The sequence below is a fragment of the Eptesicus fuscus genome, chromosome 3 (genome assembly GCF_027574615.1).
Source record: "Eptesicus fuscus isolate TK198812 chromosome 3, DD_ASM_mEF_20220401, whole genome shotgun sequence".
In the NCBI taxonomy this organism is placed as follows: Eukaryota; Metazoa; Chordata; class Mammalia; order Chiroptera; family Vespertilionidae; genus Eptesicus; species Eptesicus fuscus.
In genome coordinates, this window is record NC_072475.1 from 41484629 (window position 1) to 41512495 (window position 27867).

Genomic DNA, 27867 nt, shown 5'->3' on the forward strand with positions numbered 1-27867 from the left:
GAAAGAAGCCTGTGGTTACTGAGCCTTAATGTGTTTCACCAATTTAATCTCCAAACAAGCACTAAAATCAATTCAACATTTTCTGGCTTCCACAAAGCCAAGTTTATTTCTCAAGTTTCAGACCCTCATTCATAACTACCCTCTCACTGGAACACCTTCTATCTTCCCTTGCCCAGCCAAAGCAAACCCTTTAGTCACATCCCATCTTCCCAGGAAGCATGTCCCAACCATTCCAGCTTTTATGCATTTCCACTTTTATCTAAAACCCTCACACACGTTATTTTATATTATCTGCTACTGTCCAATCTTTCTGGGTAAACTGTAAATTACACTGTAGCTTTTAATTCCATATTCTCTATGCCATCCCCAAATGTATAGATATTACATACAGTATAGATTAATCTAAATTGTTAACAGTAGTTATTTCAGGATAAGATTATGAATGATAATCATTTTTTTTTAATTCTTTCTTATGGCTTCCAAATAAATCATTTTATGATTCACAAATCCTATAATGCTATTCTACAGATCCATAGTGAAATAACTTATGATCCTAAGTTTCTACAATATCTTCTGGGAAATAAACAAATGGACGTACATATGTCAGGGGAATTTTAACAACTATTTATTTTCTGTACAGTTCTTTAAAAAAAAAAATCAGTGGTTCACATGTGATATCCAGGGTAACCAAGCCTATTTCTGAATGTGCTCAGTATTGGTCAAGTAACCAGAAGTTCACTGTTTCTCACTGCTTTTCAGGAACTGGTATTTTCATATTTTTTGCTCAAAACACGTAATTTTCTATTACAAAACAAAAGTGACACTGTCAATATATTTGAAACACCAAATATAATTTTTAAAAATTCTTACCTAATCCTTTTTGTCCTGGATTCTTTGCAAAATTAAAAGTAAACTGGTAAAAATCCTTAAATCGTCCTGGTTCTTTCAATTCTTGTTCCATCTTGGGTATCTGGGCCTTTAGTTTTTCTATGCTGTCACATCTACATTGTAAAATTAAGTTTATAAAAGATAAACTTTTTCACTATAAATTAAGGACTTAACTTATTCCTATGATAGCTTATCTTTATTTCATAGAACTTTTTAAAAATCAGACAGCTGTCATTCTCTTTTTACATTACATAAACAAGTATGGGTTTAGTTAGAGGAAGAAAAGGTCTGGATGAATGTTAGAAATAATTACTATTTTGGAAAGAAATGGGCCATTACTTTTAATTACATAACTCACTGGACTATTAACACACCTGAAATGTAGAAGTCAGCTGTCGTGAACAGATGAGAATATACACTCATCAACGACAATCACCAATTTAAAGTGTAGTAGATACTCCTTTGATGGTAACAAACCACATGTCTAGCTTACAAACTAACTGAAAACATAATTTCTTATTTTGGTGAATGCACTCTTCTTGAAAAGTTACTTTTTGTTATATATAAAGTTTAAGTATCTGCTGAGCGCCCTAGCATTTCCAACTGAAGTTAGGATCCGCAGTAAGCTCTTTCTATTTTTTGCAAAGTATTCAACTTCTAAGGAGTTGAAAGAGTCCAAGTACCAGTCTTATTTTCCATATAATAGCCTTAAGATAGAAATATTCTATTTCTTATATAGAGTCTACAAAAGTAATCACTCCACTTCTTCTTCTGATCTTTTTGCTTTTATTTTCCTTCTATGTTCTTTATAATGCCTCCCAGATCATTGTTTGTACATTAAAATTTTGATTTGGAAGTTCATCATGTTATACATAAATTCAGTTTCAAAAGAAAAAAAAAGGTGCGTTTTAATAACATCTGTCCTAGCATAGAAAATTGCAAGTTCAGAATGGGGCTGGCTTTGGCTGTGGAACACAGTGTCTAGGCCAGTTACTAATTTATTACCTCTCAACTTTAAACCCACTCTTCTTTGCCCTAAATTGTGACTATCTGTAGTGGACTATAAATTGTGAGATTTTCTTTTCTTGCCAGTTGGCTCACTGTTAGGTTCTACCAACAGAGGGCAATGAAAGGCTGAAAGAGGAAAGGAACTTTTCTTATCCCAGTTTGTTTTCTGCAGAGAGCAAGGGTTTCAGTGTGCTGGAAGGTCCCAGCAGAGTTTACCAATGATGGCAGCTCACATGGCCCCACAGCAAGTGGCCTCTAGCCAGTTTTTTCTTCATCAGAGTGGCAGACAAGGCAGGCATCACAAGGCTTTGTGTTCTGCAGCAGCCATGCCCTGAGATCCCTGTGGGGATCTCTTAAGTTTTTAGGTTCCTTGCTTACTCATTTCCCTCAGTTCCAGGGGTGGTGGCAGTTTCTTGCAACTGCAACCCCTGTTATACCTCAAAGCTTTCTTTCGCCCCTTTTACATAGTGAAACAATATTTTCAATTTAACCTATTCAAAGTACTGATATATTTTTGTGTCTTGTCTGGACCCTGACTGATTACAGTGCACCTCAGGCTCAAGGTCAGAGTGCCTGGGATCAAATCCTGGCTCTAATACTACCTAACTCTAGTTCTCTGTACCTCAGTTTCCTTATCTCTAAAATGGGGATATAAATACTTCTCATACAGTTATTGTAAAGAGGTAGATGAAGTACTTACTTAGCACAGTTCCTGAAATAAAATAAATGTTCAACAAATGTTAGCTATTATTATTTGATAGTCATCCACTAAAAACAAAGGGCAGCCTGTTACCTATCCATAGACTGAGTACTTTTGCAGCCTCATTAAATACAGACAACTAGAGGCCATGGGTAAAACCTCTACCCATGACTTTTCAATTTATTTATCCCAAGTCATTTAAGCTAATCAGATATCAAGATAAACTGAACAAAAAGTGATTAGTAATTTCTAAAATTTAAAATTCTAAGAGCTGTTCATAAATTCAGAATTTGCAGCCTCATATTATGAAATACCTTAAAACTTGCTCATTTCAATATGTTAAATATTAGTAATTTTATTAGTAATTAAAATAGTAATTTATTTTAATGTAAGTACAATGCAAATGGAATAGGCTGTCCTAACTATACAGATAACTTGACAAACCCAGAAAACTGGATAACATGGGAAGGAATTAGCATATTAGCCCATTTCTATTTATAACAATGTTTGTGGGCTGACAAATTTATGTTTACATTAAAAAACTCATAACATAATTCATTTCCATAGTAATTCTCATAGTAATGAACTTAATTTCCTTTGATAATTATGTACTCACCCTAATTCTGTCATGCCGTCCATGAACTCTTGCTTGGAGAACTCGCACTGTGTTGCTGCTCTGAACTTCCACGCAATGATCAACACACTAATGCTGGCTGGATCGAGGGCCAGGTCATCACAGAACTGTTGTATACCATCTATTCCAATTTTATTTTCATCTTGAGGATCTTCACAAATAACAATGCAATATTAAGTTAATGCCATACTTTATTATACTATTTCTAAAACTAAGAAGGTAAAGCTTTATGCTCCATTAAAAAATAATCACATAGACCAAAGACATGAAGCAATATTACTAAGTATCTCCCCTGTAATATTCAAAGCCAATGTGCCCTCAAAATAGCACTCTTAATATGAACAGGAGGTGATGGGGGGTGGAGGGAGCCTAATATATGGTGACAGAAGATGGTTTGACTTTGGGTGGTGGGCACACAATGCAATACACAGATCATGTATCATAGAAATGTATACTTGAAACCTATATGATCCTAGTAACCAATGTCACCCCAATAAATTTAATAAAATTGTGAAAAGATGGATTCACACTTCATGCTACATACTAACATAAACTCTAAAAGGAAGATGAACAGGAATACACAGGGTGGGGCAAAAGTAGGTTTACAGTTGTGAGTACACAAAACAGAGTTCATTCTTGTATTAATTATTGTTATTTTCCATACAAACAACTGCATTTCTACTTTTGCCCCACCCATTTTTATATACAGATGGGCACTTGATTTTTAAGTCTCATTTATTCATATGAAAAATGTCCCATACTCATACACATTCAGAAAATCAGACAGTCTATATAGAGATAAAGGATTTTTACTGAACCTATCCATATTTTAAGTAAGCATTATAAATTAACAGTATTCTATACAAAAAAATCTTTTTTCCTTAAAACTAAGTTCACTCTACCACAGCAATTACTTCTTGAGAGTATCAGAAAACCCATAAACTCAGCTATTAAATCCTAATCTCAACAATATAAATATCTGTTGTTCAAATTAAAGAAAAATACCAACTATCAATATTTACTTATCAGACAGAAAAACTTTTAAATAATGACAAACACAAGGAGAAAGAGGCACTCATATGCTGCTGCCAAGTGTGCTTTGCTAACATCTCTAACAAAAAAAAAAAAGTGACTTTTCTGATTTGGGGGAATGAGTTATGCATAAAATATCCCATTTTTGAAAAAAAATTTTAAACTTTGTGTACATATTTCTGCATAAACAAAAAAAGACATGGAAGGATCCACACCAGAATTAAGTACTGGATCCCTCAGGAGAATAAATAAGGAAAAAATGGAGAAACTATTAACTTTCTTCATTCATCTATTTTGTATTATTTAAATATTTTAAAGAGCATATTACTTTTAAGTTCTTTAAAGGTTATTAAAATTATCATGCAGGTTTTCTTAAAATCAGATCAGCTGAGTTTTATTAAATGGGCGGGGGGGGGGGCGGGAGGGAGACCTCTAGCCCCCATTCTCAAATTATATTATGGGGGAAGAAATAAAGAGGCTAAGAAAAAATATTAGTGGAAAGAGAAAAATAATTTATCTTAGATCTCTTTGAAGTAATTCTAAGATCTACAGAGTTCTGTTGAGATATCCACCTATATCATATGTTCTATGTATTATGCATATATATAAATACCTAAATATATGTTCTATGTATTATTTCTCACAAGCAGCATGTAACTTTGGAACACCTGGTTCAAAATATTTAAAGTTACAAGTAAACACTCACCTTTGTATCTATTGTATAGCTGTTCTAACTTCTTCCTGTCCAATGATCCTTTTACACTCTCTCGTATATAAAGTTCAGGATTTTGGAAAAAATTGTCTGTTGCAACATCTAACTTCCAGTCATTTTGAGACAGGCAACTTACTGCTGTTTTTTCACTAGATTGTGTGAAGATCATAAACTGACGAACTTTATCCTTCTGCGATGATTTCAACTTGTTCTATTGAAACCAGAAAATAAACTGAAACACGATATAAAAATCACGGAACACTAAAGTGGTATTTCTATATGCCTGACTAATCACTCAGCAATACTTTTCCTCATAAATTATCAAAACATTTTAGTTCAAGATTTATTTTTGACCTACTATTAATCAGAAAGACAAATTTTTAAGAAATCTAAAACACAAAATTTAGTATCATTTTGGAAAAGAAACTAGGAGAGAGGCAAAGGAAGTTCAACCATCCTGCACTTCTTCTAAAAGTGGATCCTGAGAGCACGTATAAAGGCTATAGAAGGGAAGTATAGCTACTCTCAAAACCTTGACCAAGCATGAAGTTCTAAAGGGATATACATATAACGACTGGTGGGGAAGGTGACATTATCTAGCCAGCCAGAACCATCAAATGACCCTGGGTAACAATGAGATTAACAGGTGTTTGTTGCAGTCCTAAAACCCACTATAAAAAACATAGGGTAGCCCTGACCGGTTTGGCTCAGTGGATGGAGCGTCGAAGGGTCCCGGGTTCGATTCCGGTTAAGGGCATGTACCTTGGTTGCGGGCACATCCCCAGTGGGAGGTGTGCAGGAGGCAGCTGATCAGATGTTTCTCTCTCATCGATGTTTCTAGCTCTCTATCCCTCTCCCCTTCCTCTCTGTAAAAAATCAATAAAATATATTTTAAAAAAAAAAAAAAACATAGGGTATAATTCTCCTCCCAACTCCATCCCTTGTTTTCTTGCTATTTTATAGCAAATGTGAGAAAGCAACAGACTATGAGTAGCTTCTATTTTCCTGGTGGTGTTCAGAAACCAAGATAATTACCAATAAAATTTCATAATCAGAAGCCCTTGAAATATGAACTACCATGCATCCTTCCAACAAAGGTAAACAGGATTCTCCCTTCCCCCCTGAAAGAAACACATTTTTCCCATAGCCTGAGCCTAGCATAGCCTCTCTCCAAAAAGCCTCTCTACTGTAATAATAACCTTTTCTCACTTGCCTTATGTTGATACTGATTCATTTCTCATCTGGCCTGAACCCTAAGCAAAATGAAACAAGGCAATTAGGCCCTGCACTCTCTCCCACTATTAAGGACCATGTTCTCCCTCCTCTCCCACCCAAGCAGTCTCCTATGGAATGTCAACCTCTCCACTATTATTCTTGTCTCCTAATACTATCTCTCAGCAAAATACTTGGGTTAGCTCTGGCCAAGGTGGTTAGGTTGGCTGGAGCATCATCCCATACACCAAAAAGTGTCAGGTTCGATTCCCGGTCAGGGCAGATAGCCTGGGTTGTAGGCTGGATCACCAGTCCAGTGTGTATGGGAGGCAACGGATCAATGTTTGCTTGCTTCTTTCTCTCTCTCCCCCTCCCCTTCTTCTCTCTCTCTAAAAAAATAAAATAAAATAAAAAATTTTAAACCAACTTAGGTTTTTCCTGAGCTACTACTACAGCAAATGAAGGAGGGAAAAGGATGTATGGCATACATTAATAGAGACAGTGTCCTGTGGTATAAGCAACCATCTGAGAACCCCAGAATCTTTTATCTGACCCAAAGTGACAGATCACAAACTTCAACCCCCTGATTGTACAGATGAGAAAACCGAAGTTTAAAGAATTAGTTCAAAACTTATCCAGGTTATTATTAGTGGAAATGGGACAAGAACAGAAAGGTCTTATAAATCCAAGTCATGGTAATATTATAAAACCACATTACTTGTTGTACAGATTTATAAGCCTTTTGAAATTTTCAGGAAAAAGACTACCAAAAATATAATTCCACCTATCCCAAAGTAAAAATAACACTATACAAAAATCCAACATGAAAAACTTTTATGCCCTGGAGTCTGACCTGCCAGCCATACTCCTCTCTGTAGATATGCTATTGCTTGAGATTTAGATTAAAATTTCAACCTCTGTTCATTAAACTGGAGAAACAGTAACTCCAGTAACCTTCTGTTACTTCACTAATAACTACCACCTCTGGACACCAGTAACTCACATCCCATTATACAACACCTCTCTTAAATGTCTAAGATTCTTCCCTTTTGAAAAGTGTCTCCTCAAGACATAATTCAATTCCAACAAACCCACAATGAAATCAAATCCCAAGGAAGATAACTGTCTTATTTAATATACTATTTAATTGAAAGGAAGCGAATTTGATTTCAATTTTTGTTAGTAAAAACTATTTTTTTTTTTTTAAATTTCTATACCTTTCTCTCTGGGAAGATATAGTATCCTGACATGTTTCAATCCTTCTTTGAAGAACAGGGAAGTACTGAGGGTCCCTATGGTCATCAGTGACCACTGTATAATGTACAAGGTGTTGGAGATTAACTGAGAAGTATAACTACTGTCCACATCCTGGAAATTATTTTTTAATTAAACCTGATACAAGTGTTTAGGTAGGCTGGAGCCTCATCCCATACACCAAAAAGTGTGTAACTTTCCCCCCATTCTCCTAATTGTTGTTGGAGGCAGCAAAACAATCAGGATTATTTGGGGTTTTATCATAAAGTATTAAATCCAATGCACTGTTCCCTGGAACTTGAATCACTTTTGTTGAAGAGAAGGAAAAACACACTTAAGTTAATTCCAAAAAGAGCTGTTCGCTCTCCTAATGAGTTCCTGTCAGAGAGCAAGGTATTAGAAAGTTGGGGGAACAAAGATAAAAAAATCATCTTACCCACACAAACTAATAACATTATACAAGTGAATTATTTAATTCCAGGTCATATTTTATTTGAAAAAAAGTATATGTATTAAATAATGTCTATGTATATACATAAACTATTTTAACTGGTTTAAATTTCCAGTATATGGGCAATATATATTTTCAGAAAAAAGTCTGCAGCTACCCATTTCTAGCACCATAAAAGCTAATGAGTGATACCTGGCAGAGAACTGATAATATGGGTTCCTGCAAGGCCAAGTAGTAATAAGCAATCCCATTCCTTCAAAGTCTGATCAGTATCCTCTACCTCCTTCTTGTATTTATCCTATACTCTTACCATTTCTCTATTTACTCTCTGTGCCTAGAATAAATCTTAACACCCGCTGTCCTACCGAAGAGGATGTACTCAATTCTGTGATCTCAAAGGCTGTCTTAGAGTAAAGCTGGAGTGGACTACACTGACCTTCTCCCAAGCCTATTTATGAGAGCTGTAACACTCCCACCCCTTTTCCCCGGCCATATGGGGGCACCAGGCAAGGTGTTTTGAGAGTATGGTACCAAAGGCTGTAATTTTTATCAACTTAAAGAAGAGAAAAAGGGTATCTAGCCAGCAAATAATTATTTTATAGGAGATGAGAGGATGGACAGAAAACTGAAGTGGAAAAGAAACAGATGGATGTTTTCTATTTCTACTATAAAGCCAGTGAGGAATCTTCCTAAGACCAAAAACATATGACAACTACAATGATTCAGCACTCAATTGTAGTATATGCCAATTACTTTAAGATCTATTTAAAAGAAACTAGAGTGGTCACTAAATAAAATTAGACAATACAATATTCAGTACTCAAATGTAAAAACTATCTAGATATTAAATTTTCAAGGAAATTCAATAGTGGTAAGTAAACTGTATAAAATACAGGGTATATTCTGATTATTTTTCATTTTAGAAAAATAAAAGGAGACGGGAGGAGGAAGAGGAAGAGAGAGGGAGAAAGGAAATGAGGGAGAAAAGAAATGCTGTCTATTGTAATAGAAAGCTACTTCTAATTGTATTGAAGATTACCAACATTAGAAGTACTACCATAATCTGGACAATAAAAAGCACTTATTTGCCTTAACCGGTTTGGCTCAGTGGATAGAGCGTTGGCCTACGGACTCAAGGGTCCCAGGTTTGATTCCGGTCAAGGGCATGTACCTTGGTTGTGGGCACATACCCAGTAAGGAGTGTGCAGGAGGCAGCTGATCGATGTTTCTCTCTCATCGATGTTTCTAACTCTCTATCCCTCTCCCTTCCTCTCTGTAAAAAAAAAAAAATAAAATATACATATATATAAAAAAAGTACTTATTTGCTAATCTTTCCAAAATAAAAAAAAAATGGTTTTTAATACATATTATTTAATACTTAAATCTATCACATGCTTGTAAATTTTTTCACTCAAGAAATGTAAAAATCACATTTAAAATAACAGAGTAGGGAAAAAAATCAGACAAATACTTTGAATGTTGCCAAGAATCATATAAGTAGTCAAGTATATCTTACCACTGAATCTATAAAGTCTACTGTGACAAAATATGGACTCAGAAAGACTCTATGTAAGAAAATAATAATAATCATAAAGTTAAATTTCTCACATAAGTATTTCTCTTAAGAAAAATAATAAACATGATAAATGATTTTCTAGTTAACTAAATCCTGACAATTTGAAATGAAATAATTTTAATGGGTAAGTGATATTTTTAAAAGCAAAAAATTAAGACACATTTTATTATTTCTATTATTCTAAATTTTCATCTTCTCACCCTTGACTTAATTCTAGTTATCTCAGGAGTTGATGAATATAGCTCACAAAAGGCAACGTTTTAACAATCAAAACACTGTAATGACCACTCATAATTCTCACTAAAAGCTCTGTGTTTTCCATAAGACTAAGTTTAACTTCATCTGAAACTTAAGAACTAGTTTAAGTCCAGAAAATCATACTTTCCATATACGATACATAGTATTCCGTAGATAAAGCCAAGTATTACAATATCCCAAACCACTCATCTATAAAAAAGAAAACTTCCCATAGATTAAAGGTCTGAAGTCAAAAGCGCAGGAAAAAATCAATTCAACTGGAGAAACCAAGATGGCGGCATAGGTAAGCACCTAAACTGCAGCCTCGCACAACAATTTCAAAACTACAACTAAAAGACAGAACGGACATCATCCAGAACCACAGGAAAGCTGGCTGAGTGGAAATTCTACAGCTAGAAGGAAAGAGGAAAGCTCACGGAGAATCAGAGGAGCTGCAAAGGGCTGAGGTACGGAGACACGCGCACAGAGAAGAAGGGCGGCCGAGTGCCTGGCTGGCTTTCTCTGGCTGGAGGGAGAAGGAAGCTCCCGACTGCACTGAACCCCAGTTCCGACTGCACTGAACCCCAGTTCCAGGCGAGGCCCTGTGGACCCAGGCTCATATGGGGGGAGTCTGGACTGTCAGGTAGAGAGAAAGGCACACGGAGACTCGGGGGAGCCGTGGTGGGCAGGGGTCTGGAGGCGCACGCGCAAGTGCGCACAGAGAGGACTGACTGCTGAGGTTGCCACTGGCTTTCCCTAGTGGGAGGGAGTCGGAAGCTCCCGACTGCACTGAACCCCAGTTCCAGGCAAGCCCCTGGGGACCCAGGCTCTTACGGGGGGAATCTGGACTGTCAGGTGGAAACTCAGGGGAGCCACGAAAGGCAGAGGTCTGGAGGCGCACGCGCACAAGTGCGCGCAGAGAGGACTGACTGCTGAGTGCGCCGCTGGCTTTCTCTAGCTGGAGGGAACCAGAAGCTCCTGACTGCGCTGAACTCCAGTGCCAGGCGAGAATCTGGGAATCCAGATTCATTGGAGGAGAATCTGGACTGTCTGGCAGCGGGCAAAACTCGAGGGCAGCTTTCTCTCAGAGGTGCTTGCAGCAATTACCGAGGGACACTGAGACCCAAGGGCCTCATAGGGCAGGGCTGACAGGAAGCCAAGACTGTCTGCTCAGCCCTGAGACTCCGCCCCATCCAAGCTGAGCACAGAGGCTTTTGCAATTTTGCAAGTCTTCTCTCATAAGGCTGTCTCCAGCACAGAACTTCTCCTGGTGTAGACACAGCTGATCCTCACAGCCAACTGGCCTGGAGGTCAATTCCTCCCAGTGATACCAACAACAATCAAGACTTAACTACAACAAGGCTGTACACACAGTCCACAAAGGGGTGCACCAAGAGTGTCCACCTCAGGTAACTGCTAGGAGGCTGAGCCACTGGCCAATATAGGACAACTAGCACACAAAGCTACCCTACCAACTCAGGGAAGCAGTGAAAATGCGGAGACAAAGAAACAGATCACAAACGAAAGAAATGGAGGAAAACAAACGACTGGATATAGAGTTCAAAACCACGGTTATAAGGTTTTTCAAGAATTTCCTAGAAAAGGCTGATAAATTTAGCGAGACCCTCGAGGATATGAAAAAGGACCAACTAGAAATTAAACATACACTGACTGAAATAAAAAATATTATACAGAGACCCAACAGCAGACTAGAGGACCACAAAAATCAAGTCAAAGATTTGAAATACAAAGAAGAAAAAAACACTCAACCAGAAAAGCAAAAAGAAAAAAGAATCCAAAAAGTTGAAGATAGTGTAAGAAGCCTCTAGGACAATTTCAAGCGTACCAACATCCGAATTATGGGGGTGCCAGAAGAAGAGAGAGAGCAAGATACTGAAAACCTATTTGAAGAAATAATGACAAAAAACTGCCCCCACCTGGTGAAAGAAATAGACTTACAAGTCCAAGAAGCACACAGAAACCCAAACAAAAGGAATCCAAAAAGGACCACACCAAGACACATCATAATTAAAATGTCAAGAGCAAAAGACAAAGAGAGAATATTAAAAGCAGCAAGAGAAAAACAGTTAGTTACCTACAAGGGAGCACCCATACGATTGTCAGCTGATTTCTCAACAGAAACTATGCAGGCCAGACGGGAGTGGCAAGAAATATTCAAAGTGATGAATAGCAAGAACCTACAACCAAGATTACTCTACCCAGCAAAGCTATCATTCAGAATTGAAGGGCAGATAAAGAGCTTCACAGATAAGAAAAAGCTAAAGGAGTTCATCACCACCAAACCAGTATTATATGAAATGCTGAAAGGTATTCTTTAAGAAGAGGAAGAAGAAAAAAGTAAAGATAAAAATTATGAACAACAAATACATATCTATCAACAAGTGAATTAAAAATCTGAGGAACAGAATAAACTGGTGAATATAATAGAATCAGGGGCATAGAAAGGGAGTGGACTGATAATTCTCAGTGGGGAAGGGGTGTGGGAAGAGACTGGACAAAAATCGTACACCTATGGATGAGGACAGTGGGGGGGAGGTAAGGGCAGAGGTGGGGTGGGAATCGGGTGGAGGGGAGCTATGGGGGGGGGGAAGGAGAAATAATTGTAATAATCTGAACAATAAAGATTTATTAAATTAAAAAAAATCAATTCAACTAATAAGCAAAGTTCTGCAAGAAAGCCAGGCTAAGAATCTGAGGAATAGCTAGAAATCCTCTTCCCTTTCACCTGTACAGAGGCAGTATATGGTTAGTGAAGAGTGCAGACTCTCAAGCCAGACAGGCAGCATTTCAATCCTACCTGTGCCTCTTAATTGCTGTGTGATTTGGGGAAAATTACTCAATCTCTGAGCGCTTCAATTTCTTCATCTGTAAACAGGGTGTGAATGTTACATTAATTCAGGTTAAATTCTAAGAACTGTAACTAGCACATACATAGTAAGTCCTCTTTACAAGTGCATGACCAAAGAATAATAAACACTCCAGAGAAAAAAAGTAATTGTGTAAATGGTAAAGTAAGAATGATAACTATAATCAGAAAACTAGCAGCTAATATTTATTTGAACTCTTACTGTGTACCAACTATGCAAGGTGGTTATCTTTGATTCCATTTTACAAATGAGGAAACCAAGCCTCAGAGCTCAATTTATCTAAGGACACAGACTTGTCTAAAAGGCAACAGAGCCTGGTGCCTCACTTCAAGGCAGGGTCTTTCCATTTACTCTATCTACACGGTCATCAAGTAAAAGAGGAAAAGGGCAAAAGTGCAAACACTGACTGTGTGTGCACTGGGGGGAGGAGGTGAATTGTGAACAATATTTCTTCATGTAGTTTTATAGAAAAGTTAAATAATCAATTGACCATTCCCCTTTCAAATGTAAACAATCTGCATTCTGAATAAAATGTACCCATTAAGCTTATAACCGAACTAAAAAGGCTAATTTAGGGATGGAACTTCCCTTTTAGAGTTTCCTGGGAGGGAAGAGAGTGGGAAAAGAGAGGGATAGGTTATTTTTAAGATAAGTAATTCAACAGGAAGAAAAATGTATTTGTAGTCCGGTAAGTCTGTTTTTTAAAAGATGACCATAATCTATAGCTTTAAATGTGGAGAAGAGGCAATAAAAGTCAGGTTTCCTTTTCCAATGAGAAGACTTGAAACCCAGAGGAAAATACAAATACATGTACAGGCTATGGCCAGAAAATATAAGCAAATATATAAAATTTCAAATATTAAGAAAGACAAAACCCCTCCATATTCTTTTAAATGACAATCTACAGTTTAGAAACATTACTTCTGGTTTGGCCTGTGACTCTTATCATTCATCTGTAAACTTCCTGCACTCTGAAGGACAAAATGAACTCTTCTTTAAGAGGTGCTATACTACTATTATATCAAGTCAAATATGGAATATATAATTATTATATACTATACAATTAGTATACCCAATGATGTTTTATATTATGGCAATTCACCTGGGAAAAAGTTCAGAAAGTATACCTGTAAGATCCAAACTTACAATCTGTATTTTTTTTTAAGAACTTTTCTCACAGGCTTAAAAAAATTCTGTTAATGGAAATTTAAAGGTTTTTCTCTTCCCCATTTACAGAATTAGATTATTCAAAAGATGACTACCACGTAAATGTAATGTTTTGATTCTGGTTCAGAGAAAACTGTTTTGCCTATTAAAAAGTTATTTTTGCTAATTCCAGATTATCTACGAATATAGGATAGAAATTACCTCCTTAAAATACTTGTGTTAGTTATCACATTTCAATTGATTCTTCCAAACTTACTGCTTCAACTTCTAACAAGCAGTCAAGGTAGCTCCTCTCCATACACATCTTTTCTTTTTTTAAAAAAAAATATATTTTTATTGATTTCAGAGAGAAGGGAGAGGGAGAGAGATAGAAACATCAATGAGGAGAATCACTAATCGGCTGCCTCCTGCACACCCCACACTGGGAATTGAGCCCACAACCCAGGCATGTGCCCCTGACCTGAATGGAACCTGAGACCCTTCAGTCCGCAGGCCAAAGCTCCATCTACTGAGCCAAACCAGCCAGGGAAGACATATTTTCTTTAAAAAAAATCAGCCCTAGCTGGTTTGGCTCAGTGGATACAGCGTCAGCCTGCAGACCAAAGGGTCCCAGGTTCGATTCCAGTCAAGGGCCCACCGTAACTCGGTCGCAGGCTCCTCTCAGCCCAGGCCCTGGGCGGAGGGCATGTAGGAGGCAACCAATCAATGCGTTTCTCTCACAGCAATGTTTCTCTCTCTTTCCCTCTCTCTTCCTCTAAGAAATCAATAGAAAAATATCCTTGGGTGAGGATTAAAAAAAAAATCAAAATACAATAATGTTACTAACAAAAAAATAAAGAATTAAATGAGAGTTTTAAGTTCCATAGTTAATGAACTTATGATAATGACTAACACTCAACAGTCACGCAATATGTTTCATAAAGAGAATAAATGATCCTGAAAAAAATCAAGTCTCCTAATTCTAATATTTAGTAAGTTCAGAAATATAGGAATCTTATGAATAATAGATAAGCCTCTAAATGTGTACCGAAATGAAAAATATAACAAAGGAATGGGCCATGTCAACTTATCTCTGTTGCTGAACACTTGTTCAGTGTTGAGGGCTGAAAAGTGTATTACAAGAGTGCTTTTCCAAAGTTAAGTTCTTTAGAAAAAACTCTTTAAATCTCTTAAATTTTTACAATGAAAACAAGCAGCCTAATCACTGATTACGCACTAATTATATAAATGGGTTCCACATAGTAATAAAAGATGATTTAGGGACATTTTTTCCCTTCTGTTTTTGCTTTTTCTTAGGTGGGGGGTATACACCTAAAGTGACTAGGCAAACTGGATAGTCAGCAGGTTATTCAAGAGCTTGTTTGTGTCCATAAAGCAACTGAATCCTATTTGGAACTGTTTCTCTTCTTCAAATGTCATGGCTAACACTATCACAGGGTGAACAATACATACTGAAACTTAAAAGGGGGATTTCTCACAGATTTTCACTATGGACCTAATCTCTGAGGCCACTTGACTCAAATAAGCTCAGCTGTTTTAAAATTTAAAAAGAAGACCACTACTGCAATGAGTTTATTTTACATTCAACTTTTTTACTGTATGTACCAAAAGTTTTAATTTTTCAATTACTTAAATGTTTAGGTGAGATAACTTGATTATGTATGGAAATAACTATCCAATATAAGGAAGAAACCAGAGTGAAACTAATAAAAAAATTCCACACCTATACCAAAAGGGTGCTCGCTGAGTTGTTTGTTGGTGTTTTTTTTTTTAAGAGGAGGGGGTAAGGTGTGTAATGAGAGACCAAGCTTCTAATCCCTGCTCTGCCACATACTGGCTCTTTACGCTGGTCATATCATTTAGAACTGATAAACATTAATTTCCACATATGTTAAGAGGAAGTAGCAGTAACTACCTCACAAACTGGAGTGGAGAATAAAATAACGGTGGTAAATTAACCAGCAAACAGTATGTTCTCAATAAAGGTTAATATCCTCCTTTCTCCCCAGTGGCCCAGTTTTCAGCATGTAGCCATTAAACTATACACAAACTACTAGAACATATTCAAAAGCAATCTATGAAAGGTATTTCTGTGCTGTTTTAACTAGGTAAAACTCAACAGCCAACTAGTTTTTACTGAATATTGGACAGTCATTTTAAAGAGAATTCAAAACTCACAGAAGCTTCATGGTAAAGAAAACTATAATATGGGTTTTGTCTTCAAAAACTGCTTTAAAAATAATTATTATTTTTAAATAATAATTTTTAGTTGAATGGAACTTTAGAATCATCAAATCCAATTATGTCATCTTAAAAATAAGAAAACCCAAATACCATCATACCACTCAGAATCCTTCAGTGGGTTCCCATTTGTCTTGGAATAAAATCCCAATATCCTTTTAATGCCCACCCAAGCTCATCTCCACTCCTCATCACTCAGACCTCATCTACTCCAATGCTAACATGACACTGTGTGGGGGAGAGGGAGCCCCATACAAACTGCTCCAGCAACACTGATCTCAAGGTTCCTCAAATCTCTCCCCACCGTATTTCTGTGGGACTCACTCATTCATCTCCTAGTCTGCTCAAAATTCACCTCACCAGTAGTGAAGACACCATTTTGCAACCCCACTTCCACTGCACCCCAGCACTCTCAATTCCCCTCCCTAACAGGGCTTTTCTCCCATAGCACTTAACACCTTCTAACATAGTAAGGAAGAAAAAGATATACTATGTTTATTATATGTCTCTGCTGACTAAAATGTAGCTCTCACCAGAGCAGGGATTTTCATCTTTGAGTTAAACAAACTACATATACACACACACACACACACACACACACACACACACAGTGCCTAGAACAATGCCTGGCACCTAATAGGTATTTAATAAATAATCAACAAAATTAAGGCCTTTCTTTAATTTGCTTTTATATATATAGTCAAACAAATGTAAAACAAGTTCTTAAAGAGACAATCTTGAACAGGCCTATAGTCATTCAGACTTATAAACACTGGTATTTTTGTTCAAAAAACAATCTTATATTTCAAAGTCCGCACATTTTTAAAAAAATTAAAAAACAGTAATTAACATCATTAATCATTCATTCATTTAAATTTTATTTAAAATATTCACCAATAATACTTGGGTTTTCATGTTTAAGTGAGTAATATATTTTATTTTCAAATCCAATTTTCAACCATTTCTACAGATTTCATGTGAGTCAGAAGACTGATTGTATCACAAATACTGGGGGAAATAGTAAGCCAGGAGAAAATAGTTTCAATTCTACAACAAACAATTTTGCAACCTTGAACCTCAAAACCTCCTTGATCCTCAATTTCTTCTTTTGTGAAGGGGGAGTAAATAGATGATCTCTGGAGTCACTGTAGGTCTAAAAATTCTATGATACTGTGAGTCAAAAATCTAGTAGGTTACACAGTCTACACACTTCTCACACCTCTAATAAAAATCATGCGGATGGCTCAGTGATTGAGCTTCCACCTATGAACCAGGAGGTCACAGTTTGATTCCCAGTCAGGGCACATACCCGGATTGCGGCCGATCCCCAGTGTGGGGCGTGCAGGAGGCATCATTGATGTTTCTCTTTTTCTCTCTCTCCCCATTCCTCTCTGAAATCAATAAAATATATATAAAAATCATTAGAACCAAAATTTTTAGTTGAATGGAACTTTAGAATCATCAAATCCAATTATGTCATCTTAAAAATAAGAAAACCCAAAAATTCTGACCACTTTTTAAAAGATCTTCAAGAGTAACAGAATATTGTCTACTTTCTGAATTATTTTTAAAGTTATCTGAACAATCTTTCTTCTTATACAAAATATTTCAGATTATCCCATCATTTAAGCTTGCCCCCAAATTGACAACACGTGTCCTAGCAATGGGCTGCATTACACACACAGCAAAACAAAACAAAAAAACATGAGTCCAAAAACTACATTGAGAAACAATTATACGAAACTTATAAAACAATTTTTAACCAGAAAATTCTTATGGCCTCACTTCTATTAGGGCCCACGGTGATTTAGTTTCTAAACTAACTAGAGCATACCAAGGCAATTCTAGTGACATGATCTGAGTTCAGCCACAGAAGTGTTTTAAATTAGTAATATCTTGTCACTACTGGTATAATTAGATGAGTTATGGCTAAGATCCAAAACTAGCTATTTAATATTAACAAAAGGACAGAAGCTTACAAGCTCCAATCCAAGCTGAACTCTCAGGTGAAGCACACGAGAAACCTGAATTCCTGAACAGGTGATGCGCATTATCAGGACCTTGGCTTTCAAGAGGATGCTGCTGACTGGGAGGTTGCTAAGAACAGAACACATTTCCATGCCCTGTCAGTGCTTACGGGGAGTTACATCTCCTCGCTTTAGGCTTACTAGGCATCTGCATGCCAAGCGTCTGGGAACCTGAGGAGTAATGTCTAAGACGGTCATAACACCTAAGACACTAGAAACTGTTCAGACGCCCTAGTGGACCTTTGAACGCTGTAATATCAATCCCGACACTGACCTGTACTTGATGACCAAGTTTTCTTACAAGCAGTAAATTTGTATGGAACTTCCCCTAGAATGTAAATCTTGAAAAAAAAATATGGCAAACTAAGCGACACATCTGCATGACACCAAAAATGTTGCCAAGCTGGGAGCTGGGGCCAGATTTAAGTGTCATTCAGCAGAACTAAGACCAACTAAAAACAAAAGACACTGGGGCATTCCCTTAGCACAGACACACACACACGCAGGCACCCTCCTCAAAGAGGCCTTTATGCTGCCCGTGAGCCCACGGACAACAATATCATCTTTACTGTCTATTCACACAGTAACCTGCCTGGAATCCAACTCATGCTCAGACTCTAAGGACAAGCATCGCTTCTGAAAAACAAAAGAGTCCCACGGAGTCAGGTACATCACCACCAACATGTAAACATTTAACTTGACCACCGCGTTAAATACTGTGTTGTGTTTTCCCCCAAACAAGCAAAAAAAAAAACCAAACAAACAAAAACAAAAAAAAAAGGGGGGGGGTGGAATCACTTGACAAACTGTTTTTTAAAAAATCACAAGTGATCTTTTTCACTGGCGCAATAAAGCAACCACTCCTCCCACCCCCAAGCACATAAAATATGTGCTCCAAAGCCAGCAGGTCTGTTTCTCCTCCTTTCATGAAATTAGAACAGGTTGCACTTCCGCACTCCCCGCCCCCCCCCCCCCGGCCCCGGCCCCGGCCCCCCGAGCCCCGCGGTCTCCAGGGCTCCCGGCGGAGAAGTCAGGACCACCGCCTCCAACGGGCCGGAGAAACTCCTGCTCCCGCTGGGGACGCGCGGCGCGGGGATGGAGAGAGGCGAGGGCTGACCCCCGCCCGCCCCAATCGCGGCCGCCCGAGACCCGCGGGGCAGGCGCCGGCGGAGGGGAGCTCGGCAAAGTCCTTCCCTCTGCCGGGGCGGGGGGAGGCTCCGCACCCGGAACCGCGACCCGGTCCGGGCCAGACACAATGGAGCCGGCGGCCCGGCAGGAGCGGGGCCGTTGCCGTCCCCTCCCCTCCCCCCCCCCCGCCCGCCAACGCCTCCCCCCGCGCTCGCCCCGGCGACGGCACCGGGGGCCGCTCCGCGCCCCAAACTCCCGGGCTCCCGACTAGGCCCGGCTCCGCTCCGCCTCCTCGGCTCTCGCGTAGCGGCGGCGCCGGCGGGAAGGGGCGCAGGAGGCAGGGAAGGCGGGAGCCGAGCCGCCGGGGAGCGGAGCGGAGCGCAGGCCGCGGGCCGGGCTCGGGGCGGCGGGGTCGCCGCGGGGCGGAGGGGCGGGCGGGTGCGCGGCGGCGCGGCCCCGGCGGCGGCGGGCGGGCGGGCGGGCGGCCGGGTGCCTCACCATGTTGGTGTCCTCCAGGCCTCTCCCCTCCTCCTCCGGCTCCGCAGCGAATGGACGGCGGCGGCGGCGGCGGCTCCTCTCACGGGCTCGCCGGGCTCCCGCTCATGCGCAGTGCGGCCGGCCCGGCGCGGCCCGAGGAGGCAGCCCGGGGCCTGGGAGGCGGAGGGACGGGCGGGGGGCGGGAGCCCCGCGCGGGGGTTCCCCGGGGCGCGGGGTCTCCCGGGCGGGGCGGGGGGGGGAGGCTGGGGCGGGGACGCCGGCGGGGCAGGGGGCGACGCACGCCCTCCGCGCGCCGACATCCTCCCGCCGCCCGCGGGCTCCGGCGGGGAGGGGGCGCTGGGCACCCGCTTCCTGCGCTCCTTCCGCCGGCGGACCGCCCGGCCGGGTCTACACGGGCTCCGGGAGGCGGGAGCCGCGGCCAATGAGTTGTGCAGCGAGGGGCGGCTGGAAGGGATCGGACTAGGGGCGCTAGCTCCATCCCAAACCACCCCATCCGTACAAAAGAAGCAGAAAATAGCGAAAGCCTCACCCCACGTTCCCTTCTCCCCTCCACCCCCAGTTCCAGTATCTGGACGGCATCAGGTCCCCCACGTGGACGCGCTGGGGGAGACCTCGGTCCCGCCGGGCGGGAGCTGCAATGCCCTTTAGGGTGGCGCAGGCTCTCCCCAGACAGAAGCGGCCACGGCGAGACCGGGAGCAGAGTCCTGGGGTTCCAGGCGATCCACACCCCACACGCATTGGATGCGGCTAGTGGGGGAAGTTGCAGTATCAGCGTCGCTGTTTGCTCTAAATTCCCAATCAGTTCCCCCTTCCTAGGATAAGTTTTGGGAAGTAATGAACGTATTTTTTCACTGACGACTGACGGACGTCAGGGTGGGTGAACCGTCCAGGCTTGGTTCTAAGTCTCGTGAGGATGAGGGCGCCAGGATTGTGAGCTGGGGTCAAGTGGGCAAGCATGGCTGCAGGCAGTACAAAAGGCTCTGTGAACTGCCCGTAAGAAACTATCCTACTGGAGAGATGAGACACCTTTCACACACGAAGGAAGGAAATAAAGAGATAATAAAGCAAAGGTCAGAAAATCACAACCAGGAATCAGCCCAAAGTGAAGGTGTTTCAGAACAGAATCAACCTCAGTGGAGGTGTTACCACCCTCACCTCTAACGCCCTCCCCCCCCCCCCCCCCCCCCCGCCCACACACACACACCTCATCCCCCAACAGGGCCAGGTATAAGCTACCAGGTCAACAGTATAACTTCATGACTTTGAAGTTCTTATTCAGGCAGTAGAACTTGGGCAACTCCTGGGGGCCTCCTAATGCTTCCTGGAGCCCACCAATATCAGGAGTTCCCAGGACTCTGCCAACACAGATAGTATCATCCATTCTCCCCACCAATCTTGAGTGGGCACATCCTAATAGGCCACACTGCTTGCTAGCTTTGGGAAATCAGCTCTTGTGAGGACAGGCCAGATCTGCCTCATGCAGCAAGGCCCAAGCTGGGCCACATCCATGGCCTTTGACCTGAAATAGCAACTACACCTAGGGTCTTAATGAAGAAGATTCACTGTATCTCTTTCCCTACACTGTTATATTTCGCTGAGATATTAGCTCATAAGTTTTCTTAAGCTTTTGCCTAATTGCCAACTCCAGTGGACAGGCCTTAGTTCACATTCTATTTGACCTCTCTCTTGCATTTAAACATTTCCGCAAGTTTCCTCTCCAGCATTTATCATGATCCACTTTCTTCCACATTTCCCCCTTCCCCTGTGTGCACTCTCTCCTTTGCTGACGCAACTCTCATTGGCTCTCAAATGCTCGGTTTTCCAGAAGCATCCCTGAATCTCTTCCTGCATACAACTTGTGTCATGCTCTCACTCACATTCCCACAATGTCAATTACTACCTTTTTGTTGTTGTTAATCCTCACTAGAGGATATTCTCTCCATTGATATTTTTAGAGAGAGTGGAAGGGAGTGGGAGAGAAAGAAACATCGATGTGAGAGAGACACATTGATTGGTTGCCTCCTGAACGTGTCCCGACTGAGACCAGGGATCAAGCCTGCAACCGAGAGGCCCTTGACTGGAATCGAACCCAAGACTCTTTAGTCCTCGGGCTGATGCTCTAACCACTGAGCAACTGGCTAGGGCTCAACTACTGCCTTTATCTGAGAAGTCCTAAATCTTGGCTTCCAGCTCATTTTGGTCATTCCAGAAGTCCATCAATATTGACAAATCCAAACCTGCTTTTCCTCCTGTCTTTTTACCAAATCATCCAAACTAGACCTGTAAGAGTCCTCCACACCTTCTCCTACCTCATCCTCCTTAATCTAATCGGTCACCAAGACTCACTTTTACCTCCTAAATAACTTTGAATCTGCACTCTACCCTCCCCACCCCTCAGCCAAGCAGTTATCATATCTCTTCTCATCTTATCAGTAGCCTCTTGACTAATCTCCTGGCCTCTACTCTTTCCCCACCTCTCCGTAATACAAATCTGAATTTGTTCCTTAAAATACTCCAGTGGCTCCATAAACTTGAGCCTCTATGGTGTGGCCTATAAGGCTTTCTCCCCATAATCTGTCCACTCACCTGGCCATTTCCCACCACCTTCCACAGCACCTCAGATGTCAGTTTTAACAATCCGAAGGTGCCCTGCTCCTTCATGTCTCCTTGCTTTCTCTCATTCTGCTATCCTTGGCGTACTTGCTAACACTGACCAAGGGCTTCCCATGTACCATGGACTAATTTAAACCAATGATACATACTAACTCACATAATCCTCACTTTGATCCTATGAACTATGCCCAGTGAATATGCCTATTCTGCAGAGAAGGCCCTAAAGCACAGGAGACTAAATAACATGCCTAAGGCTCCTCCGCTGGAATGTAGTAGAGCTGGGATTTAAACCCAGATACTGCAGTGTGTCTACAGAGTCTATTCTCTTCACCACCACGCTGTATTTCCTACCAAGTCCTCATACTCAATTCAAACACCACCTTCTCTGTGTCTCCTGACCTCATTCCTGATTCTAGCACTTCTGTGACACCTTGCATATACTTTGTTGCACTTATGACATCATATGATAATCCTTTGCCTACATGACCACCTCCCCTGCCAGACTGTGTACTGCTCCAGGCCAGAGACTCAGTTGCACACATCTTCAAGTTTTCAGTGTCAAAGTGAATGCCTGGCATATATGACACATATATGCTACATGGTAATGGTTGCATAAATTAAAAGGAAGAAGATGTCTAACTGATGTCTGTCGATAAGCCTTAAGACTATGCCTACATTGTTTGTTATTGTAATGGAATTTCTGTCCTCCTTGGCAGATGAATATTATACCATATGATCAGATGGTAAATGTAGTAGCAACTGTATCCATTACTGCACTTCCAAGCTATAGTAGTGAATGTGAAATGGAGACTTATTACTCAATCACTGTTATTGAGTGAGGGAAACATTTGTTAAAGTTATCCTGATTATTTTTAAAATGGAAAAATCCTGAAGATAAAGCATAAATTACAAGATTTGATTAAATAAAGACTATTCATTTAACATGTTCATAATACTTTCTTTCATCATGAATTTTCAGATAATTAAGGCTTTGAGATTGTTTTAAACACAAAACTCATAAAGATTATCTTCTGTGGTGACAAGCTCAATACCATAATAAGAAATCAGAGGGAAATTTCTAACTAAAATCCACTATCCTCATTCTCCCTCTCTCTATGGACAGACATAGATATATATATTGTATATCTCTATATACACACATATATGTGTCACATAGCTCATACATACATATATATTCACTGTACACCTCTAGCTATATAAACAAATTAGTACAGAGTATTTGTAGATAGCGTACTTTTTCAAGGTAAAACAAGCAACTATTTGAAATAACTGTTACCTGAGATCCTTAAAAATCCATTTAGGCTAAATATATTCACTGATAAAATTGTTGCAGCTCTGTTTAAGGAACTGTGTAAACCCAAGAATTCCATACTTTTAAAATCTGTCTTTTAGCAAAGAGAAAGAGCAGGAGTGATCTGAGAAGACAGACTGCTAACATATCTGGTAAGTTCATCCAGCTAGAATTAAGCCTGCAGGGTAACTATGTGTACATGGTTACAGTTCAAAGGCATTATGCTGGGATGCACCGCCACCACCTTCCCACACTTAACTTGGGTGGACTCAGTTTTGCCCAACATTTACATAAATGTGCTTATTGAATTCAAGCTTGCCTATTTATAAATACGTAAGAGTAAGACATTTTAAAGGGTGAAGCAGGCCTCGGGGGCAGGGGTAAGCCCAATGTAGCTGCAGGAAATCTAACGTGAGAGCCAGAGTCCCAGATTCATGCCAAACTCACCAGAATAGTGGAAGCCTTTTGGCTCTCCCCTTCCTGACAAGCGTTACCGGTGAAGCCGAAGAAACGACTGACTGCCTGGGACTTTCTCCCCCACATTCTGAACCATTTGAAGAGGAATCCTTAATCAGGACAAAGGGATAAGCCTCAAGGTCTGTCCCTAGGAAACTGGGCACCATTGTCCTCTTCACACAAAAGGGCCAACAAAAGCAGTGTTCCAGGGTCACCTTCTATATAGGAAAATGGGGATATTTACCAGAGCCAGTCTGTCACCTCAAGGTACATGTGGGTCTGTTGATTTTAGCTGCTCCACACTCATGGTAGAGGAATGGACTTGCGGTGACAGCTCAGACTGGAGGGCCAGCGATGAGAAACCAAGCCCATCACTGATGATGTCACAATGTCCCACTGTCCGAAGGTATTCATCCTGGACCTCCCTGCCCAGCCCAGCCCAGCCTTGTCCCTCCTACATGAGACTGTGGCTCAGCCTGGTGTCTGTCTCGGACAGCTCTAATCAGTTGCAAAGAGTGAATTCATTGAAATCGTAATGGCTTTGAGGTTGTTTTAAGCCATTACAGTACTACTTGCAGTAGTCCAGTGGATGACTCAGTAGTACTCTGAAATCCAGGCTGTTTGTGCCTGGATACTTCTGGTATCCTCACCGAGGCATTTTTCACTGGTGATGACAGAGAAAATGCTGGTATTGAATCAACACCTTGCTTTTCTCTCTTTATTCAGAGGGTAATGCATAAGGCTACCTTCTGGGACTCAGTATTCTCAATTACAAAATGAGGTTGAATTGTATTATTTTCTATTAAACCCTAAGTTTATTTGATTTTATCCCAGTAGACTATTATGAGCTGTCCTTAAAGATCAAGAAAGAATAGCTTGTCTCATTCACTCATTCATTCATTCATTCATTCATTTTTAAGTGTATGAAGCACCTAAGCAAGCACTGTCTGACAAATACAATGCAAGCCACAGTGTGAGGCACATATGAAATTTAAAATTTTTAGTAGTGACGTTTATAAAGTAAAAAGGAACAAGCTTCACTTGTTTTGTTTTTAATATTTAACCTAAGATATTGGAAATACCAGCATTTCAACATGTACTCAATATAAAATAGTATTCAGACATCTTACGTTCTTTCTTCATAGCATGTCTTTGAAATCTGAGGTGCGTTTTGCACCTAAAGCGCATCTTCATTTGGACAAGTCACATTCCAAGTGCTCAGTGACCACATATGGTACTTGCTGCTATATTGACCAGCATAGGCCTGGGCAGGGGCTGGCCTGGAGAAGATGCTCAACAAATGGGAGTAAATAAGTACTCTTACTTTCAGGAAATAAATGAAAAGCTGGGATATCTACAGATAATCAATAGTATGCATAAAAATATTTAGCATTCAGGAACCTAGCACAGTTGAGTTGGAGAAAACATGTATCTGGGATACATGTTTTCAGTGTGTATAGCAAACTAGGAAAATGACCAGTGCAAATTTGTCTACCAAGCACCAGTAATGTGCCTGATCATGAACATGTCTTCCTGTTAAATGTGATTTCTGTATAAGAATTGTTCAACCAAAATAAGACATATATGAAGCACTGAAACATATCCCACAGGTACTCTGGAGTTTTGAGGTGTGTTTTTCAGGGTTATCTAGTAAATAGGTAAATGGCATTTTCTTTAAGACATGTTTCCCTTTTCAAAGAAATTATTTGGGATGGATGAAGAGAGAAGAGTTTGGTTCAAGGGAAGGTTTCTGTGCAAATATTGTAAAACTTTAAAAAAGTTAATAGCAGGGTCAGATTAGCCTGTAGCACTGTGAAAGAGAAAGACAAAAATAACAAAATATGAATATTATGAGATTATCATTTTGAGAATAAATACACAAGAAAGAAGAAGTCAATGAAAGAATCTAATTATGAGGCCTAAATGGGTCAATTTGTTGTTGGAGATCAGGGAGAACCCCTCAGGATATTTGAGAAAGAAGATGATTAGGCAAAGTTCTTTGGAGATAAAATGTGATATGGCCGCTCTTAATTGACCAAACGTGAAAGAAAGGAAAATGCTGTGGCTAAAGATCACCACTTCAAGATAAAATAACAAATTTGGGAGAATTTGAAGAGGTCTCTTGATTTTGTTGACAACCTGACCTGGAAGCAGGGTGTGTGGGATGGGGGTTGCGTGGAGAGGAAGGAAGCTTGAAGGTCCATGGTCAGGCCGGACAGGTGAGCTCTGGGGAGGCGTTGGTGACAGCACAATTGGCAGATCAGGTCTGGCTGGAAAGAACACCCCGCGGGAGGGGTCAGGGGAGAGGAAGGGATTCTTTTCATTCCTGATGGATGGCATATAGCCCTGCAGAGTAACAACGTAGCTGTGAAATGTGTAAGAAAACACCCCGCTCAGGCTGGGCACATGTGATGGGGCCACATACCTTGGGTGAAATGTATGTATGGCTCAGAGCCCAGGTTCTTGGGCCAGGTGTGTGTTATTTGGTTGATTTTGACAAGAGTCTAAGAATTGATCCCAGTCCTTCAAGTGAATGATTTCTCAAAAGCAATAATAAATAATATTAAGTCAATTATGAAGTCACTGCAGTTGACGTTTTTCTCTTTTAAAATTTTTTTCATTTATTTTTTTTGTTTTTAATTTTCTTTTCTGCAGTTGACATTTTTTTTTTCATGCAATGTTATCTTTACATTATTTGAAGTTCAGATCCCTTGCTATTTTCTTTTCACATATGTGTTGTCTTCTTTGAGCCTCAATTCCCCTGACTGGAAATTTTGGATTAGATAAATTTTTGGTTTGCTTCCAAATTCAAATGTAAGCTTTCCTAAAAATTCCAGGAAGTATGCCCTGGCCTGTGTGGCTCAGTTGGTAGGTGTCTGTCATCCTGTACACTGAAAAGCTGCCAGTTTGATTGCCGATCTATGTTTTGCTCTCACATCCATGTCTCTCTCTCCCCCCCCTCTCTCCCCCTCCCTCTCTCTCCAAAAACTCAATAAAAATTTTTTTTAAAAAAATATGTCTTTACTAGAGGCCCATTGCATGAAGATTCATGCAATAGGCCTTCCTTCCCCTGGCTGCCAGCACCGGTTTTCCTCTGGTACCCAGGACCCAGGCCTTCGCTCTGGCCGGAGCCTTCGGTCTTAGCTCCAGCCAGAACACTGCTCCTGTAGCTCCCTCTGCCCTCCACCCTCCCCCCTCATAGCAGACGTCCTGCCCCGCCCGGCCGCTCTGCGCCTGCATGCATGCTGCCCAGAGGTTCAGAGTGGCTGGGGCCGCCGCCATATTTGTCAGGTTAATTTGCATACTCACTCCTGATTGGCTGGTGGACATCGCAAAGTGATGGTCAATTTGCATGTTTCTCTTTTATTAGTGTAGGTTGATTTTATTTATTTATTTATTTTTTTTATTTTCTTTATTGATTAAGGTGTCACATATTTGTCCTCATCCCCCCATTCCCATCGCCCCCCCTCCCCACGCATGCCCCAACCCCCAGTTGAAATTAAACGTTGGATAGGCTCATATGCATGCACACAAGTCCGTTGGTTGAACTCTCCCCCTCCCCCCACCCTCCCCTATCCTCCCTCTGAGGCCCGATAGTCCGATCGATGCCTCCTTGCTTCTGGTTCTGTTCTTGTTCCTCAGTCTATGTTGTTCATCATTTCCCCTAGATGAGCGAGATCATATGTCACTAGATATATACTTATGAGAACTGAATGTGAGACGAGCAATAATAGTTATGCTGACAGGCAGATGATTCAGTCTGTAGTGAGTTTCTTTCTGGACCAACAGTTCTTTTGAGACCCAATTTCAATGTCCACCAGTTCCTTATGTG

General features: G+C 40.6%; 1 protein-coding gene across 6 annotated transcripts in view; it reads right to left on the reverse strand.

The window, feature by feature from the left end:
- The window catches only part of DCUN1D1 (defective in cullin neddylation 1 domain containing 1), a 75762-nt gene extending 51387 nt beyond the window's left edge, over window positions 1-24375 (reverse strand). The window contains exons 1-5 of one of the 6 annotated variants that reach the window (XM_054713773.1): window positions 24280-24366; window positions 24027-24145; window positions 4969-5185; window positions 3213-3381; window positions 871-1001 (exon numbers count right to left, since the gene is read on the reverse strand). In XM_054713773.1, coding sequence (XP_054569748.1) covers window positions 871-1001; window positions 3213-3381; window positions 4969-5185; window positions 24027-24122 — 613 coding nt within the window. In that variant the 5' untranslated portion in view covers window positions 24123-24145; window positions 24280-24366. Of the gene's footprint in view, window positions 1-870; window positions 1002-3212; window positions 3382-4968; window positions 5186-19654; window positions 19757-24026; window positions 24146-24279 lie in introns of those variants that run through there. The other 5 variants (XM_054713776.1, XM_054713774.1, XM_054713771.1 and 2 more) reach the window with 5 other exon arrangements.
- Window positions 24376-27867: the final 3492 nt, after the last annotated feature.